The sequence below is a fragment of the Bubalus kerabau genome, chromosome 9, assembly GCF_029407905.1.
Source record: "Bubalus kerabau isolate K-KA32 ecotype Philippines breed swamp buffalo chromosome 9, PCC_UOA_SB_1v2, whole genome shotgun sequence".
NCBI classification, from domain to species: domain Eukaryota; kingdom Metazoa; phylum Chordata; class Mammalia; order Artiodactyla; family Bovidae; genus Bubalus; species Bubalus kerabau.
In genome coordinates, this window is record NC_073632.1 from 84,926,027 (window position 1) to 84,945,108 (window position 19,082).

The window sequence follows — 19,082 nt, forward strand, 5'->3', positions numbered from 1 at the left end:
CTAAACCCAATTTGACAGTTTTAATGGCATAGAAAATGGCTCAAGTCAGAAAGACTAAAATCAGTGTCTCCCATTTAAAGATGCTTCCAACATAAATGTGTCACAGAAATGTGATATGAGTAGAGAGAACTGACTAGACAGTCAACGGAGCGTGGGAAAGCCTATGCCGAGAATTCATATCTAAAGAGACATTGGCCATGAGATGTTGCCTCAGTTGCCTATTACAGTGTAATCAAGTCCTAGTGATTCAAAGAGCCAGTTGTCACACTTCTTTCTAGCCTTGTATCCAATGGCTCATGTTGGTAGCCTAAACTCAGCCATGGTAGGAGCACCCTGGGCAGGTGCATACACTTCAAGTTGTGACTCCTTCCCTTCCCCTCTTCAGCGGTTTAACAAAAGTACCTCCCCCTAGAACAGCAGCTGTGTACTACTTCTTACAATTCTGTGAGTTGGCTGGGCTCATCTGGGCAATCTGCTTTATATGGTGATGCTATGGTGACTTTTACGGCTGCCTACAGCTAGGATAGGATTTCTCAAGTTTGGCATTATATTTGCAGCTAGATAATTCTTTGTGGTGGAGGTTATCCTGTACATTGCAGGATTTTAGCTGCATCTTTGGCTTCTACCTACTCAATGCTACAAGGGACAACCAAAAATGCAGGGTAAAATTGCTCAGGATGAGAACCATTGACCCAAGAGCTTGGCTGAGGCTGAAACATCAAAGATTGTTCCTTTTCTTCCAGTTGTCAAGGATCCTTTGTTAAATGAAAATGTATTCCTGAAACTTGTCTAAGATGGCTATATTAGTGGCTCGGTCATGTCCGACTCTTAGCATCCCCTTGGACTGTAGCCTGCCAGGCTCCTCTGTCCGTGAGATTTCCCAGGCAAGAATACTGGAGTGGGTAGCTGTTCCCTTCTCCAGGGGATCTTCCCAACCCAAGGATCGAACCCAGGTCTTCTGTATTGCACGCAGATTCTTTACTGTCTGAGCCACCAGGAAAGCCCTATAAGACGGATCAGTTCAGTTCAGTCGCTCAGTCGTGTCCGACTTTTTGCGACCCCATGAATAGCAGCACGCCAGGCCTCCCTGTCCATCACCAACTGCTGGAGTTCACTCAAACTTACATCCATCGAGTCAGTGATGCCATCCAGTCATCTCATCCTCTATTGTCCCCTTTGCCTCCTGCCCCCAGTTCCTCCCAGCATCAGGGTCTTGGTTTCCAATGAGTCAACGCTTCGTGTGAGGTGGCCAAAGTACTGGAGTTTCAGCTTTAGCATCATTCCTTCCAAAGAAATCCCAGGGCTGATCTCCTTTAGAATGGACTGGTTGGATCTCCTTGCAGTCCAAGGGACTCTCAAGAGTCTTCTCCAACATCACAGTTCAAAAGCATCAATTCTTCAGTGCTCAGCTTTCTTCACAGTCCAACTCTCACATCCATACATGACCACTGGAAAAACCATAGCCTTGACTAGACGAACCTTTGTTGGCAAAGTAATGTCTCTGCTTTTCAATATGCTATCTAGGTTGGTCATAACTTTCCTTCCAAGGAGTAAGCGTCTTTTAACTTCATGGCTGCAGTCACCATCTGCAGTGATTTTGGAGCCCCCCAAAATAAAGTCTGACACTGTTTCCACTGTTTCCCCATCTATTTCCCATGAAGTGATAGGACCAGATGTCATGATCTTCGTTTTCTGAATGTTGAGCTTTAAGCCAAGCTTTTCACTCTCCTCTTTTACTTTCATCAATAGGCTTTTTAGTTCCTCTTCACTTTTTGCCATAAGGGAGGTGTCATCTGCATATCTGAGGTTAGTGATATTTCTCCCAGCAATGGTTAGTCAGACTTTATTCAGGGGGACTACTACATGGGGAGAGAGATTGGGCTCCACTCCAAATACAGCAAGAAAAGTAGGAATTTATAGCCACAGAGCAGGGTTGCAGGGTCAGTGGATGGAAAAATTACTGAGAGGAAACATCAGGGGTCGAGACACTGGCTAAACCAACTTGATAGGATTCTTGCTGAAGGCAGCCTGGGCAATAAAAGACCAAGCATGGAATATTCTTGATAAACTGACTCAGCATGATTCTTACTAAAACTAAACTAAGCAGACCAAGGACAGAACCTGAGATTAGAGTCCAATCAGCAAGAGGACTCTGAGGAGTCTAACTCAACTTTGGTCAACAAAAGAGTCTTTGTCATCTCAGTGTGGACTCTCATCATTCCACAGTCCAGTTCAAGCTGCTTCACAGCACAGTGTCTAGCTTTAAGACAATAAGAGCAAATGCTAATTGGAGCAATGTCACTTTCACTGTATTTTTAATTGGTCAAAGCAAAGTCACAAGTCCAGGTCAGATTGGAGGGGAGGGGAAATAGACTCCACGTCTTGAAGAGAGGAGTAGTAAACTGTAGTCATCTTTAATCCATATGGTACCGTATTTACATTTACAAGTATACTCTGCAGAAGGAAAGGAAATCTTGAGAGACAACTGTATTCAAGATCAGTCAAAATTAACTCCAGAAATATACATAACAGCCCTTATAAGTGGACTAATGGTGAACCTGATTATTCATGAGTTGACAAAGAAAAGAAGTGTTACCATACTCTGAGGGAACAGGTGTTTATTTTCAGATTCTATTGTATTTGTTATATCAAAGGTTCTGAACAAATTGGATGCCACTTCTGGTTGTAATATTAGCAAAGACATTTTCCCACTGGAAAAATAAGTAGTCCTTAGTAGGTTGCTGATACTAATTTTTTGTTCTTCAGTGGAATAATGACAGCCAAAAAGATGTTCCTGAAAATGGAAGCAGTATTGTGAATTTTTACTGTTTTATATCAGTTACAATTAATGTTTTATGCATCCTTGTCATTGTAACAGTTAGAGTTTATGGAGTTTTTAAGGATCTTTCCCAAGATGTTTTCTAAAGAACTGGTTGTTTACAAGAGGAATCACTGTCTATTTTCGTCTGAATTTTCACATTTGTATCTTTTCACTAGAATGCTAATGTTAGGAGCAGGTATTTTTTGCTCTAGGGCACTGCTGCTGCTGCTGCTGCTGCTAAGTCACTTCAGTTGTGTCCAATCCTGTGAGACCCCATAGACAGCAGCCCACCAGGCTCTCCGTCCATGGGATTTTGCAGGCAAGAGTACTGGAGTGGGTTGCTATTTCCTTCTCCACTCTAAGGCACTATTTTCCCAAAAAAGCAGAACTCTAGTTTCACAGAATGTTAATGGGTATTACACATCAAGGAATTTATAGGTTGTATAAGCTCAGGAAGTTCTAAATTAGGAGTAAGCAGGTTTCTTTACTGCTGGATTTCTTAGGGTGTTTACTATAGTAGTGTATATTATAACTCATAAAATATACAGTGTTTCTTAGACTTATTTAACCATAGAAATAGAGGCACATCTTACATAACTAGTGTTCCTCAGGGTACCCCTGGTAGAAATTATACTAGATGAAAATAAAGGAGGAGGAAAAAATTTGAGAATTCTATTTAAGATCAATCAAAATTTACTCCCCAAACAGGCAGAGCAGTAGCCTTAGCACTTAAAAAAAGCTGTCCTTGAAGCAGGCACTTGAATCCAATGATGTACTATACTGTGCTTGTTCTAAACATCAGTAGTGTTTTGAACACAGAGGACTGAAACAGTTTAAAATCATTTTGTAAGTTATTTCACATTCATGAAATTTAGTCCTCAAAGATTTCGTTGAAACAGTAATTCAGAAAGAAAGAACTGGAACAAGTTTGTACCTTTTCTTACTCTTTTTTGTAACATTGACAAAGAAAAGTTGTTTATGGTGTATAGAGATCAATGTTTGCTGCTGCTAAGTCACTTCAGTCGTGTCCTACTCTGTGTGACCCCATAGACCGCAGCCCACCAGGCTCCCCCGTCCCTGGGATTCTCCAGGCAAGAACACTGAAGTGGGTTGCCACTTCCTTCTCCAATGCATGAAAGTGAAAAGTGAAAGTGAAGTCGCTCAGTCAGGTCCGACTCTTAGCAACCCCATGGACTGCAGCCCACCAGGCTCCTCCGTTTATGGGATTTTCCAGGCAAGAGTACTGGAGTGGGGTGCCATTGCCTTCTCTGAGATCAGTGTTTGGATATATGTAAACATGATGAAATGATTATCACACTCCACCCTTCTTATAAACTAAATTTGAAGCATTAGGAATTAGAATTTGGATGACAAGCAGTATATTAACATACGTGTGGGCAACTTCTCAGATAGTTTTCAGTGATGCCCATATCCTGGTATTCATGTCTTGTATGATCTTCTCCTCCTGACTGTAGGCTGAGCTTAGTGAGTTTCTTCTAAGGAACAGAGTGCAGCAAAGGTGATGGATATTACTTCTGAGATTAGGTTGCAAGTGACTGGCTTCTGTCTTGCTTACTCTTCGCTACTCTCTGACACACTCAGATGAGGCTGCTGCCCTCTGTGAGGAGGCTCACATGATAAGGAATTGAGGGAGGCCTCAGGCCAGCAGCTCTGAGGAGCTGAATCCTGCAACAACCTTAAAGTGAATCTGGAAGCAGATCATCCCCCAGTTAAGCTTTGACTTGACAGGACTGCATCCCTGTTGACACCTGAACCTGGCCTTGTGAGAGACCCTGAGCCTGAGGACCCTGCTAAGCCATGCCTAGATTCCTGATGCAGAAGCTGTGAAAGAATGTGTTTGTTGTTCTGAGCTACTAAATGGTGGGGCAATTTGGTAGGCAGCAATACAACTAGAAGACCCGTGCTGTCTTATCTGAGTCAAACCTTGCAGATAGTGGAAGAAAAGACTAAAGCATTGTGGTGAAATCGTGCTTTAGAGTGGCAGTGTAGAAAAATCCTGATTTAATTGGGAGAAACAAAGAGGATCTTGAAGATGAAATCTAGGTGAGAAGAGTCTTGAAATTTTCTGTGCCAGTTTAGGAGGAGATAGAGGATGTATAAAGTGATAATAGTGTGATCACTGCAATTGCTGAAGAAGATATGGTTGTCATAGGGCTCCTTGTTATACAAAACTAGCCTCCAAGAGATGACCTTTTGGTTTAACTATTATGCTAGTTAATAGGGGAAGGCTGTTAGGCTACCATGAACATAGTAATATGGTTTATTTATTTATTTTTGGCTGCTGGGTCTTTGTTGCTGCGTGGGCTTTTCTGTAGTTGTAGCAAGCAGGGGCTACTTTTCTTGGTGGTGCATGGTCTTCTCACTGTGGTGACTTCTCTTGCTGTGGAGCTCAAAGCGGGTGGGCTTCAGTAGTTGAGGCTCCCGGCCTCTAGAGCACAGGCTCAATAGTTGCGGCTCATGGGCTTATCTGCTTTGCAGCACGTGGGAGCTTCCTGGATCAGGATTGAACCCATGTCTCCTGCATTGGCAGGCAGATTCTTTACCACTGAGCCACCAGGGAAGCCCCTCATGTGGTTATAGAAGGTTCCTCTTCTTCCTGTCCCCTCACCGTGACCTCAGGTTTGGACTGTTCCTTTTAGATGTTCTTCTATACGTTGTTTTATTCCACAAATCTGTATCACTTACTGTCTGCTTGGCACTGTTTTAGGCACTGAGGATTCCATGAAGAAATCCTCACCCTCTTGAAATCTACCTTCTAGTGAGGAAAGACAGTCAACAAAGTAAATAAACATTGACATGTCATATAGGAACAAAAAGAAAAAACATGTAGTTTATTCTGTACTACTGGGGAAAAAGAAAGCAAGCAAAGGAGAGAGGGAGGGAGTTCTAGTTTTCTTACCAGTTATCAAGGTCTGGAGTCTAATCAGCTGCGTGTCCACTGCTACACTGGGCCCATTGTAATCTGATTATATTCCAGTTCAACTTGACAAACCACCAGAGTCTCTAAGGCTTTCTCTCTCCCTTTGGATGCACCATTCTTATACTTGACTACATGGCATGCGGGATCTTAGTATCCAACCAGGGTAAAGGAGAAGCTATTTCCAAAGGAAAAAAACTGGTGCAAAGAGATAATATACATTGTTCAAGGTATCTTTACTTGAAGTGATATTAGCAGATCAGGCTAACTCTGGCCCAAATGAATCAGTTCACTCTGAGAGTTCACAAGTGAAAGTGAAAGCCGCTCAGTCACATCTGACTCTTTGTGAACCCAGGGACTTAGTCTGCCAGGCTCCTCTGTCCACGGAATTTTCCAGGCCAGAATACTGGAGTGGGTAGCTGTTTCCTTCTCCAGGGGATCTTCTCAACCCAGGGGGTTGAACCGAGGTCTCCTGCATTGCAGGCAAATTCTTTACCATCTGAGCCACAGGGAAGCCTGAGAGTTCAGAAGCAAGAACAAATTTCAAACAGGAAGTCAAACAGAACAGCCACATTGAAACAATGACTACTTATTCTCATCCAGCCCTGAAGATTAGCTTGTTGCCCCTTTTTTCAAGAGTGTAAATTGTTTAGCTTAGTGACCTTGGTTTGTTGCTGTGTTTTATTTAATTGTACAAAGACCTGAGTGATGGAGTGGGTGATGAAGTTTGGGGGGAGGAAACCTTAGGTAGAGGTACAATTTTTTGAAGTTTATTTCAGAGCACATGAGTTGATCAGGGAAATTAACGAAGCCATGGGTGGATGTGCAGAACACAGTAGCTTCCTTGGTTTCTCAGAGCTCTTCACGGTTCCTCTGGAAGTATCTGAGGACAGAGCTTTGTGTCACCTCTGCCATCTTGTGCTTTTTAGCCTGGTTCTGTATTTCCTTCCTTTCCTCCCTCCCTCCTTTGTTCCATCTCTCCCTCTCTTCCTCCCACCTTCAGAAATGATGGGGCAAAGGGAAAGATAAGAGGGCTAGAACAGTAGGAGTTCTGTAAAATTCCACATGTTGTATGGAAGTAAAAAATGGAATCCTTTAACCCTACCTAAATTTTATTTTTAACATTTGGATTTTAGCACTTTTTGTTGTTGTTGTTGCAGTAAAATTGGAACTATTGCCTGTGTGTCAAATTTGACTAAGGCTAAAAATAGGCTAGCTAGGTTGAGCATGAAAGAAGTGGCCCAGCTTCTCCTTCCTCCCTTTCATTTTGTTTCAGTTTGAATGAGAAGGAGGTGGCTCACACAATGAACAAGAACAGCAACTGGCTGGGTGTCTGTGTTCTTTCAGCCAATTATGATATTTTTGTGGGAAAGTTTCCAATTCTGAAGTCTCAGTTATGTAGAGGTGGGAGGCAGCTGGTGTGAATGTCTGTCTGCAGGGTACATGCATGATTACTCTGATCCAATATGGCATGGCAGCAATGTGCTTATTCAAAAAAGTAATGGTCTCAATTTCCCTGTATTTTAAAGCATCTTTATCCTCACCACTTAAAAATAAAAACCCACAAAGCCTTAAAGAGAAAAAAAAAGGTCAAAGCTGTGGTCACCAAAATATTTTAGGATCTCTCAGCCACCTTTAGGGAGGGATATCAGTAATGAAATTAATCTAAGTGTAATGGCCCACATTAACTACTATCTTCCTCCACAGCTCCAATAGCCTCCCCTTGAAGTCTTCATTTCATTAACTACCATCTTTCTCTCAATTTTTAGAATTTCTTGCCTCTCTCCTTCATCCCTCACATCCAAATGGCCACCAAATCCTGCCGCATCTAACTTCAAAGCATTTGTCCATTTACTTACTCATGTATTTGTCATACACTTACTAAATACCTACTGTGTACGATGCACTGTATTAGGCACCATGGGATACAGTGACACCCCAGCTATCAGAGAGATAGCTTCTGCCATCACACAGCTTATCATCTGGATGGGGGGCCCAGGCAAGAGACAAGTAAACAAGCAATTTCCATACTGTGTGCAAGCTCTTGGGGGCAAGGTACAGGGAGTACATTGGGATCCCAGAGAACTGATGATTTAGCTGAGACTGAAGGGTTCAGAAGAATGTAGCCAGAAGAAGAATGCTTTAGGCATTATCCATTCTACAAAATTTTATCGAACACTGGTGGGCTGCCGTCTATGGGGTTGCACAGAGTCGGACACGACTGAAGTGACTTAGCAGCAGCAACTGTGGGTCAGGCTTTATGCTAGATTCTGCAGAGTTAGAAAGATAGACAATCCTGCTTCTCCGACTGCTTAGGGGAGTCAGGGTGAGGGAGACATAGACATGAAAATTGTTGTTCAGTTACTAAGTGGTGTCTGATCTTTGCGACCCCATGGACTGCAGCATGCCATGCTTCCCTGTCCTTCACTATCTTCCAGAGTTTGCTCAAACTCATGTCCATTGAGTCGGTGATGCCATCCAACCATCTCATCCTCTGTCACCCGCTTCTCCTCCTGCCCTCAATCTTTCCCAGCATCAGTCTTTTCCAAAGAGTCGGCTCTTCAGATTAGGTGGCCAAAATATGGGAGCTTCACCTTCAGCATCAGTCCTTCCAATGAATATTCAGAGTTGATTTCCTTATGCAAAGGAAATCAACTCTCCTTTGGCAAAATTAGGGAATTAAAAGATTCATCACTTTCCTACTGAAAAGTCCAACCTGCAATTGCTCCTGAGTGTGCTCTCTTGCAGCTCCTGGCTCTGTTATGAATGCCCAATATTCCCAGGGAGTCTCCCCATTACGTGGACACAGGGCAAGTACTTCCCTGTCTGCCTCTTTATGTTTCAGAACAGAACTAAAGATTTTTTTAAAAGTTAAAAAAAACTAAACCCTTTTTATTTTGTATTAGAGTATAGCCAATTAAAAATGTTGTGGTAGTTTTAGGTGGACAGCAAAGGGACTCAGCCATACATATAGATAAATCCATTCTCCCCTGTACTCCCCTCCCATCCAGACTGCCACATAGCATTGAGCAGAGTTCCAAGATTCTTGACTGGAAAGCTGGGTTAATTAAAGAAGATCACACTGTATAGGAAGGGAGAACTGTAAATTGTCAGTTAAAATAGTTTTCCCTCCACAGTTCACAGGAAAAGAACTTAACGTATACATTCAACAAATACATGCCAGCTGTCTTGCTGAGGTGCCCAAGACAGATAAAATGTTCTACATGTTGAACTTTCATTTGAGAAGCAGATAGACAGGAAATAAGTAAACATATATACATTGACAACATAATTAGAGATGGATGAGGTGGTACTTCTGATAGCCCTTTTGGGGAATGGTGTCAGTTCTATCATTGTGACGGAAGTGATGTGTTTGAGCTGAGACCTGAAGGGTGGGAAGGAGCTGGTCTTCAAAAAAGCCGAAAAAGAGTTGCAGAAGAAAAGACCACGTGAAACTGTTCCTGGGGTTCCCTGCCCCTCAAGTCATTGCTTTATCACTGGTGTCACCCTCTACTCTCCACCTGCTCACAACAGTGGCCGCCGATCTTTCAGGACGACTCAGTCCACGGGGATTGGGTTTCCCCTCCAGCAAGAGCCTGCTTCTCCGTCCCTGGGGACGTTTAGTGTCATCCCTGGACGGTGGGTTCTGTTTGAACCAGCGGTTTCACCACTAGACTGTGACGGCCTTCCATTCACGGACTCTTCTGTCCTTTCTCATTGTCTAGGAACTTGACTCGATTTCTTTAATTAGTAAATCTACAATGGTTTCTGAATGGCAGAGCCTTTTGACGTATGATTAATTAGAAACCCTCTGTTTTCCTCTTCTGTTCTGGTCACCCCCCCACCCCAATTTTCTCCCGATCATATTGTTCTAAGCCTTAATTACATGAAGGTCAGAAGGCCTCCGACTAACTCCAGATGCCACTGGATTGGCGTTTAGGGCCATTTCAGGAAGGTAGGTCCGCAGGCGCCCAGGTGCAGCCGGAGACCCGGAGTGCGGGCGCCCCGATGACGTCACTCCAAGGCTGCCGGCTCAGCGCGGGGCGTGACGTCACGCGGGCGGGCCAGGCCACCATGAGGTCACCTGGTGGGTGCGGCCAGGCCGAATCCCCAGTGTCGTCACGGGAGGGGGCGGGGCCAGAGCGTGTCAGCGAAGCCGAATCAAAACAAGCCCGAGACCCGCCTTTTCCCTCCGGCTGGAGAGCGTCTTGCTCGCGCCCCGAGCCCGCGGCGCCCGCGCGGCTGCGAGCCTCGGGTGACCGCGCGCCGGCTCCAGGAAGCCGGGGAGGGCGCGGCAGCTGGGATGGCGCGGCGCGGGCCGCGCGGCTAGACGGGCGCCAGCGGAGCCGCCGGCCCGCGCCCTCCGTTCTCGGCCTCCCGAACCCGGCGTCGCGCCGCTGGGAGCCGCCTTCACCGACGCGGGGCACCTGGACGCTCGCGAGATGCCCAACCCCAAAAACAGTAAAGGCGGCCGCAAAAACAAGCGCGCCAACAGCAGCGGGGACGAGCAGGAAAATGGAGCCGGGGCCCTGGCAGTGGCGGGCGCGGCGGGCGCGGCGGCCGGGGGGGCCCTGGCGGCGGCGGCCGGCTGCGGAGCGGCGGCGGCGGGCGCACCCGGCACCGGGGGCGCGGCGGGCGCGGGAGGCGCGGGGCCGGGCGCCGCCAACGCCACGGCCGCCGCGGGGGCTGCAGCCGCGGGCGACGCCAAGAACGGTAAGTCGGGTCCGGTCGGGCGAGCGCCAACTTCCTCACCGACGGGGACGGCGCGGCGGCGGCGGGGCCCAGGGTGGCGCGGGCGATGCGTGGACAATGCGAGAGTCAGGAAGTGCTCACCCCGCCCCTCCGCCCCGCCGCGGCTGCCCCTTCCCGGTCCCCACGCACGTTGGCGGCGATCGATCGGCGGCCCCGGCTCGGTGTCCGCGCGGCTCTCCGGTCACGCGCCTCGAGCAGCCTGCGCCCCAAACTCCGAGGGGCTTTCGGGTCCCCGGTCGGGGCGGCGCTCTCCTCGGGCCCTGCCCGTTGTGCCCGCGCTGGCAAACCCGAGTGTGTGCCCTAGACCAGGGGGGAGGAAGGAAGGAAGGAAAGAAAGAGCTGCTCAAGTTGAGAAGAATGGTCCGATTGAAAACTTAGGCACCAGTTCCTTCTTCCCTGCTCCCCTCACCCACCCGCTTTCCCCTCCCCTGAGTGAAGGGGAGCCTCAAATCCCGGTCGACCGGGGCTTGCTGTGTCGATTGCCACAGGTGAAGAGGCCCCGAGACAGTTTTACTGTATGGTGTGTGTGTGTGTGTGTGTGTGTGTGTCGCTGGGTTGAGGGGGCGGGGGTGTGCTCTTTAATTTTGCTCGCTTGAGGAAGGAAGAGAATCTGAACTTGACTTCCGTTCTCAGCCTGGAGTTAAAAAAAAAAATCATTATTTAATTCTACTTCACATTTTAGGAGGAAGCTTAACAATCTGAATGCACCTTTTGAGGGAGCATTTAAGGAATAGTGAAGATGCCACAGGATTGCCGTTGTCACTGCAGAGAGACGGTCTTATAGCGTGCTGGGCAAACACTTTTTCGAACTTGGGCAGTTCTTTGAATTCCTCTGGTCAAGCAGGTTTTCAGGGCAGGGAATATAGGTATATTTTAATGAAGAGAGATTGGGTTCCTAATATCTGACTTTTAACTTGTAGGTTTCAGTTTCCAAAGCCCTTCTTTATGTAGATCACTTACTTTCTAAACAGGTGAACTGCACTTAGAGGAACCCCCACGGTGATCAAAGCAGAAGAGGCTGAAGATTAGCCTATTAGAACCTTAGGCCCCGGTTGCCTATATCTCTGCAATTTTGAAATAGGAAGGTTTCCCCCCCCCCCCCCCCCCCCCCAGGAACAAACATCCCATTTATGAATGTTTGAAAAGTCAAAATTTGGCCAGACCATCTTTGGTGTGTTCTTTTTTTTTTTTTTTCCCGTGAAGGAGCATGTAGTCGCTCAGCTGTCTGACTCTTTGCCACCCCATGGACTGGAGCCCGCCAGGCTCCTCTGTGAAATTCTCCAGGCAAGAATACTGAGTGGGTTGCCGGTCCCTTCTCCAGGGATCTTCCTGACCCAGGGATCAAACCTGGGTCTCTGCCTTGCAGGCAGATTCTTTGCCTTCTGAGTCACTTTAATGGACCCCCCCCCCCCTTTTTTTTGTTCTAAACTTCATCTTGGTATTGATGTGGCAGAGGAGAAAGAAGAGACTCCTTGCTCAGCCATTCAGTTTTGTCATCTTGGGAAGGACAGCTGTCCTGAGCCTCAATTTCCTACCCTGTGAAATTGAGAAAAAAGAATTATACTGATTGTATTGGCTCCCTCAGGAAGTTATCATGAGGCTCCGAGTGTCCCTTCTCTACCCAGTCCCCAGTACTTGTTGTTTTAGAGGCTGGTTACATTTGTAACAAGCTTAGTCAAGTTTGTCAAGGAAAGTAAGTGATCAGAGACTGCTCATTCAAAAGATACTAAGTATTTACCATGTTACAAGTACTGTGTTAAGTATTAAAGGACAGGTGGCAGTCAAGAAAGGACCTCCTGGTCCTCACTGGAGCTTGCATTCCTGGGGATGGTTCGGAGCCATCTGCTTGAAAGTTTCAGGTTGACTGTTACCTTTTCTTCTTTCTTCAAAAGATAAGACCTCGTAAAGATGGTGTGAGGGAATGTTTTCCTTAGGCTGTGGTTATGATGCCCCTGTTACTGCTTTCCACTGAAGTGGCAATCTCAGGTATATTTAGCAGTTCTGTGTATATCTGTGTGAAGGTATGTATTTGTGATTTGGAGCTTGTCTTATTACATGAATGGGGGAAAAGAAGAAATGGGCCAAATATCGCAATAATCACACTTAGAGAAGGTACAAACTTACGTTAGAGCAGTGAGTTGCAATTTTTTTTGTTTTTAATGTTTGTTCATTTATTTCTTTGGCTGCTTTGTGTCTCAGTTGGGCATGCAGGATCTTTAGTTGCAGCATGTGGGATCCAGTTCCCTGGCCAGGGGTTGAATCTGGGCCCCCTGCACTGGGAGCACGGGTGGAGTCCTAGCCACTGAACCACCAAGGAGTCCCCAGTGAGTTGAATTTTATGATGTAAAATTCTTGATTCTGACATGGTGTGAAATCTCAGTGAATGATCCACATTATTGTGAAGAATTTCTCACTGCAGTTGATGATAATAACACATGGGTGCTGAGGTCTTCTGTGTGCAAAATTGATAAATAAGGAAATTATAAATGCTTTTTTGTTCTTTTTTTTTTTTACCATTTAAAGATGTGTTTTTTAATGTGGACATGGGAGAAGTGGCATTTGTGAATTTTTAAAGGAAGGGCAACTGATACGTGCAGCCTCTCAATCAACTGATAAAACCCACTTTTCTTTAAATTTCAGGATGACATTAATTGAACTCATAGTATTTCTAAGTCAATTTTTTATATAGCTGTGACATTAAATTTCATAATCATGAATATTACACATCAGTTATTTCAAGAGTGTAGTACATTTACATTATTAAACTTTTAAATGATTTGCTCTCACTGTTCAAGTCAGTTGTGATCTACCTCTGCAAGCATTCAAACTTTATGACTTCACCTAAAGTTAATAGTATTTATTTGTATTTGTTTGGAGTTCATAGAATGGTTTTATGTCTTGTGCTTTCTGGGCAGTGTGGACACCAGGGCAGGGTAATATTGTTCTTAGTTTTTCACTATTAGTCAGTAGTTATTTATAACTACTGATTCTATAAAAAAAGATTTGGTGGTTAGGGAAACCTTGAGGAAGCCATGGCTGGGTGATAGTTGAAGTTAAACTACTTGAAGTTAGGCTTCTTGGTTAAGTTGAATATTAATTGTAAGGACTTTGTACTCCTAAGAAGAAATTAATTAGTACATTCTCAGATACTGGTTTATGAAGTTTTTGTGGGCATTGGAGTAAAAGATGAAGCGCTGTCCTCATTCTACGTAGTAAACATCTGTCTGCACATATTGCAACATTTTGATTGTAGATGGACAAGATTTGCAGTGATTATTTTTAGGATCTAGTGATCATGCAGTAGATTATACCCATGTATAGTTTCACTCTGGAATTCTGGTTCTATAAGGCCACTGGTTTTTGCTTGAGGCCTAAAAATATATGACCCCTTGGTCATAGTATCTACTTTTTAATGGGTCTGGATCTCAAATCCTTTTTATAAATTTCTGTTTTATGGATGACCATGGTTCACCATTCCATTCATTCCTGACTGCCGCCAGAACCTCTGGGCTGCTGAGTTTGCCTTCATTCATTCAACCATTCATTCATTATTCTTTGTAGTAGATTGGGTTAGTTTACTCAGTGATTGATCTTGCATTTATTATAATATTATGTATAATATAACATAATATATTATAATGTTATATATAATATAACATTATACATAATATTAAGCTGATGCTTAAGCTCCAATACTTTGGTGACCTGATACGAAGAGCTAACTCATTGGAAAAGACCCTGATGCTGGGAAAGATGAAGGCAGGAGGAGAAGGGGGTGACAGAGGATGAATTGGTTAGGTAGCATCACTGACTCAATGGACATGAATTTGAGCAAACTCCAGGAGATAGTGGAGGACAGAGGAACCTGACGTGCTGAAGTCCATAGGGTCCCAAAGAGTCAGACATGACTTGGCAACTGAACAACAACAACAATATATAATATAATATATATATATATGTGTGTGTGCGCATGTGTATATATATATTTATATATATGTATATGTGTATATATATATATATATAGTGGCTGACTTGCATGATACAAGCCTACTAAGGGTTAGCCACTCATGTTAGATTCTGGAAATAGTCTTTGAGACAAAGATTTACCTGCCAGATGTTTACTGGATGTGCTCTTTGCATCATTAATGGTCAGGGAGTGAGGGAAGCAAGACTGAGCAGAGGGAGGAGCTGAGCTCTGATGCAGAGGGAGCTCTGGAGCGCCGCTGGCCCTCCTGAGTACCTTGAGGCGTGTGCGTGGGGCCTTAACTACCCCCCCTCACCCCCACATACACATTTGTTGGTCACTGGACATGGGGTACCCCCAGGAAGAGGGAATGATCTGGGAGGGGGGTGACAAGTGTTAGCTGTAGAGCTCCTGTGGACATTTCAGCAGAGTAGTAAGTACAGGTACATCACTATTTTTAATGCTTGCATATAATATACCATTGTGTGTCTATATCTTGGATAAACTGATCATTCTCCTCTTTTTTGATCTTTAAGTTCTTATTTGTATATCTCTAAGCATTATTGGAGAAGGCAATGGCACCCCACTCCAATACTCTTGCCTGGAAAATCCCATGGATGGAGGACCCTGGAAGGCTGCAGTCCATGAGGTCGCTAAGAGTCAGACACGACTGAGTGACTTCGCTTTGACTTTTCATTTTCATGCATTGGAGGAGGAAATGGCAACCCACTCCAGTATTCTTGCCTGGAGAATCCCAGGGATGGGGTAGCCTGGTGGGCTGCCATCTATGGGGTCGCACAGAGTCGGACACGACTGAAGCCACTTAGCAGCAGCAGCTTTGACTTTTCACTTTCATGCATTGGAGAAGGAAATGGCAACCTACTCCAGTATTCTTGCCTGGAGAATCCCAGGGACGGGGGAGCCTGGTGGGCTGCCGTCTATGGGGTCACACAGAGTCGGACACGACTGAAGCGACTTAGCAGTAGCAGAAGCAAGCATTATTCAGTTACTTCTTTAAGATAAACTATTACCTGTAGACTTGCTATGTCCAAGAATATGCACTTTGTTATGACTTTTAATACATGCCTGGAGATTGCCCTATGGAAAGGTTATACCATTTTAACTTCACTGTGGTCAGAGTGCCTTTTCCCCATGGCCTCTTCAGTTTCTGGTTCGTACTGTTTTAAAGGTGTGCTGGAGAATTGCTGGTATTCTCCAAACTTATCAGCAGTAGGGAGGCCCTGTTTAGATTCAGAGCCTGGAGCAGATGCTGCCACACTTGGGGGTATTTTCCAAGGCTGCATTTATTTCTCCTGTGCTCTTTAGTGATCTTGTTAGCCACCAGATCAATGAGGATTCAACAAAATACCTAATAATGGTAAATGGTATCTTACTAACTGGTGATAGTCCATGGGATCACAAAGAGTCAGACATGACTCAGAGATTGAATATGCATGCATGATCCTTAGTGAGGATACAAGCATAAGCTTTTGAAATTCTTGCTGCACTGTTATTCTAATCTTAAAAAATAAGCCCTAGAATTTTTTGTAAGTTTTAGTCAAAACGTGATGTTTGAACAGACCTGTGTGTAACCCAAGGTGCCACAACTTAAGGGCAAAGTGACCTAACCTCTCTCAGCCTTCATTTTCTGAACACAACCCTTTGGAGTGTTTTTGCAGATTAAGAAAAATGATATATGGGAAAGATCTTGGCATAGGGCCAGGCAGATATGAACACTATTAACAATGTCAAAAGTTTTGTGATTTGTTCAGCCTTATCCAGTTACAAAACTTGTTAAATTATTCTGTTGAGAACAGACACTGAGAGACAATAAGCTGATTTCTTAATGTAGAAAAAGACTGTGGTATCATACAGATAATTTTATTCAGGCATTGATTTGACTATACATGATTTTCTATTCTTCCCTCATCATCTTTCTTTTTCCATAGTTTACCTGGAAAAATCAGAGGATTTAGCCAAAAGAAAAAAGTAAAAAGCAAACTGTGAAAATGGTTTCCTCTTCCTTTCTTCATTCATTCGTTTACCCATCTAGTATGTATTGAGCGCCTGCTAGGAGCTCTGTCAGGGCACTGTGTTAGGCTCTGGGATTACAAGGACAAAAGAATCAGGCCCTGGGGGCGTATGGCTTAGTTGGGAGTCCTTACAGAAATGAATGAGAGTAGGTTATTGCATGTACTACACAAAGGCAGCTGTGGAATAAGGAGCAGGAACTTGTGAGGGGGTCACGTATTGGATTAAAGCTGGGGCTCGTGTCTGAGGACATGGGCAAATGAACTGAGCACATAGAAGTAAAGAGTAATTCAGAGGAGGTGAGGCGCTCCGGGTGTTCTTTGGGGATCAGCTGGGGCTTAATATTATTAATTAAAGACCCTTTCCTCTCTCCAGGAAGCAGCTTGAAAGTTCATTCATTAGCTCCTGTGTTTGTTTGCTCATTCACTATTTTGTTCATCTGTGCACTCATGCATTTACTAAACATTTATTTTGTGCCTGCTGTTTTCTATGACTGGAAGTGTAACATTGAATTATACATGGAGACATCAGAATCTGCATGGCTCATGGAAACTGGGAGAGAGACATGTACACGTCAGGGGTAATGATCGTAGGTGCCTAGTACAAGAAAGGATTTGTTTCCTGCAAGAGGGGGACCTTTGAGCTGAGTCTTGCAGGAAAAGAAGCAGTTAGCTCTGAAAGCAGAGGAAGGATGTTTTGAGGGTGGCTGGGGGAGGTGGGCAAGAGCCTTGAGTTCTGGTTGCTGCTGCAGTAGTTCGTGGCTGGTGTGAGGTTCGGTGGTGGAAAGGAAATGGGTCCAGACAGTCAAGTCTGGGTGCTTTGTCACCGGTACAGAACCATCCCTGAGGTTTATAAGCAAAGACATGATTGGTTGAGCCTGCAAAGGAGAATGATCATCGATTGGCAAGCTTGTAAAGTTGTTTATTTTAACATGATGGGTATCTTTCGGCAGTCTTTCTTTTATTACAGCTAATCATGGTTTGGTGGTCCAGCCTGCCACTGACCGTTGATTGTGATTTTTTATTTAAGTAGTGGGCACACAGCACACACTGCTTTTCTGCACAGCAAGATGAAAGTGTTACAGCTCCAAGGAGAAGTCTCTTAATTGTGGGCACCAGCACCCTGATGCTCTTTCAGCCATGGGAGGTCAGCTAATTGAGGTGAACTTCAGAGAACCTGACGCCAAGGGAGGGCTGGGCACCGTATGAGCCGAAGGGCTTCCTCTGGATGGAGGGGTTGTCGCTATGCTTTATTTTTCACATCTTGATAGAAATGTCTTATCTTTGTGCTGGGTTGGACTAATTATATTTGTCATTTTATTTTTTATCCTCATCGAATCAGTTTTAAAACAATAAAGTCTGGTGAGGGAGATGTCATTATTTTATACAAAGTGACTGTGTTTTTAAGTCTGTGTATTTCAGAAAGCTTCCATTTCTCAGTGGTTGGTGAAATAGTAGCTTGCTTTATTTAATCAACAGGATGCTTTAGCTCAATTGTACTTGAGAGGTTTTTGTAAAGTGGCAAAAAATAAGTAGCATTTCTAATTCTTAATTGTATGTTCTGATTTATCAGAAGTGGATAGAAAAACAAATTATTTCTGCTAAATTATACTTAGCAGGATAGTACTTGAAAGCATTCTAAAGTTAGAAACAAGAAAGATATTAAGAGGAAGTTTAAAGAAAAGTGAAGAACTTAAAAAGGAAGTGTTAAATGTTAATCATATCAGTGTTTAGAATAATAAGAACGTTTGCATGGTTCTCATATGTACACATAGTGCAGTATATTGAGACTTCACGGATTTACATTGTCAAGGAGGAAAAACTTTTCTTCTCCCCTCTTAGGTTCATGATTTTGGGGCTTGCAAATTAAACTGACAGAGTAGCAAGAGAAAAGACAGATTTACTCACAGACAAAACTGTGACTCAAAGGTGTGGTTAGACTTTGTGTCTTATATACTATCTTAATAAGAGATGGGGAGGGGAGAAGGGTTCTTCTAGGAAAGCAAGTGGCTTCTTAGTAAGAGTAGGGGAGAGGGAGAAAGGGTGCCTGTAGGAAAAAAAATGAATTTTTGAAGCGCTCAATGGGCCCTAAAAGAATACATGGGTGATGATCATTTTGTGATAGTGTGTGTTTAGGTGTGGTGTGGAAACTTATTTCTGATGGTAAAAGTCAGTCTTCTCAGGTTGCTTTTGAAAGGGGATTTATGACAATTGAGTTTTTTTGAGAAGCTCTGTTTTTAGGCAGAGATTTCAGGAACTCAAATGCCTTCAGCTTAAAAAAATTTTTAGGCCAGAGTGGCAGATTCTGAACCCCTTCAAAACTTGTTGAAGTTCAGTATCACCCCCATAATAGCAGTTACAAAAGGTAGTGCTATAATTCTGGATTTCTGTTTTTCATTTTATTGGAAATTTATTAGAAATAGATGGCCTTAAGGCATATGCCTTTATAAACTGAGAGGGTAAATTAGGCAAAAGTTAGGAAGATATCAACTTGCTCCTATAAGTAAAGAAGATATACTCATCAAATTTCAAATGGATGTTTCTCCCGGGGGTTAGTATAGGTTTGATACTTTAGAT

At 44.1% G+C, this 19,082-nt stretch overlaps 1 protein-coding gene across 1 annotated transcript in view; it reads left to right on the plus strand.

Annotated features, from left to right (window-relative positions):
* Nucleotides 1–9,914: 9,914 nt before the first annotated feature.
* The window catches only part of HECA (hdc homolog, cell cycle regulator), a 45,222-nt gene continuing 36,054 nt past the window's right edge, over nt 9,915–19,082 (plus strand). The window contains exons 1-2 of the mRNA XM_055535768.1: nt 9,915–10,472; nt 12,621–12,623. Coding sequence (XP_055391743.1) covers nt 10,202–10,472; nt 12,621–12,623 — 274 coding nt within the window. The 5' untranslated portion in view covers nt 9,915–10,201. The remainder of the gene's footprint in view (nt 10,473–12,620; nt 12,624–19,082) is intronic.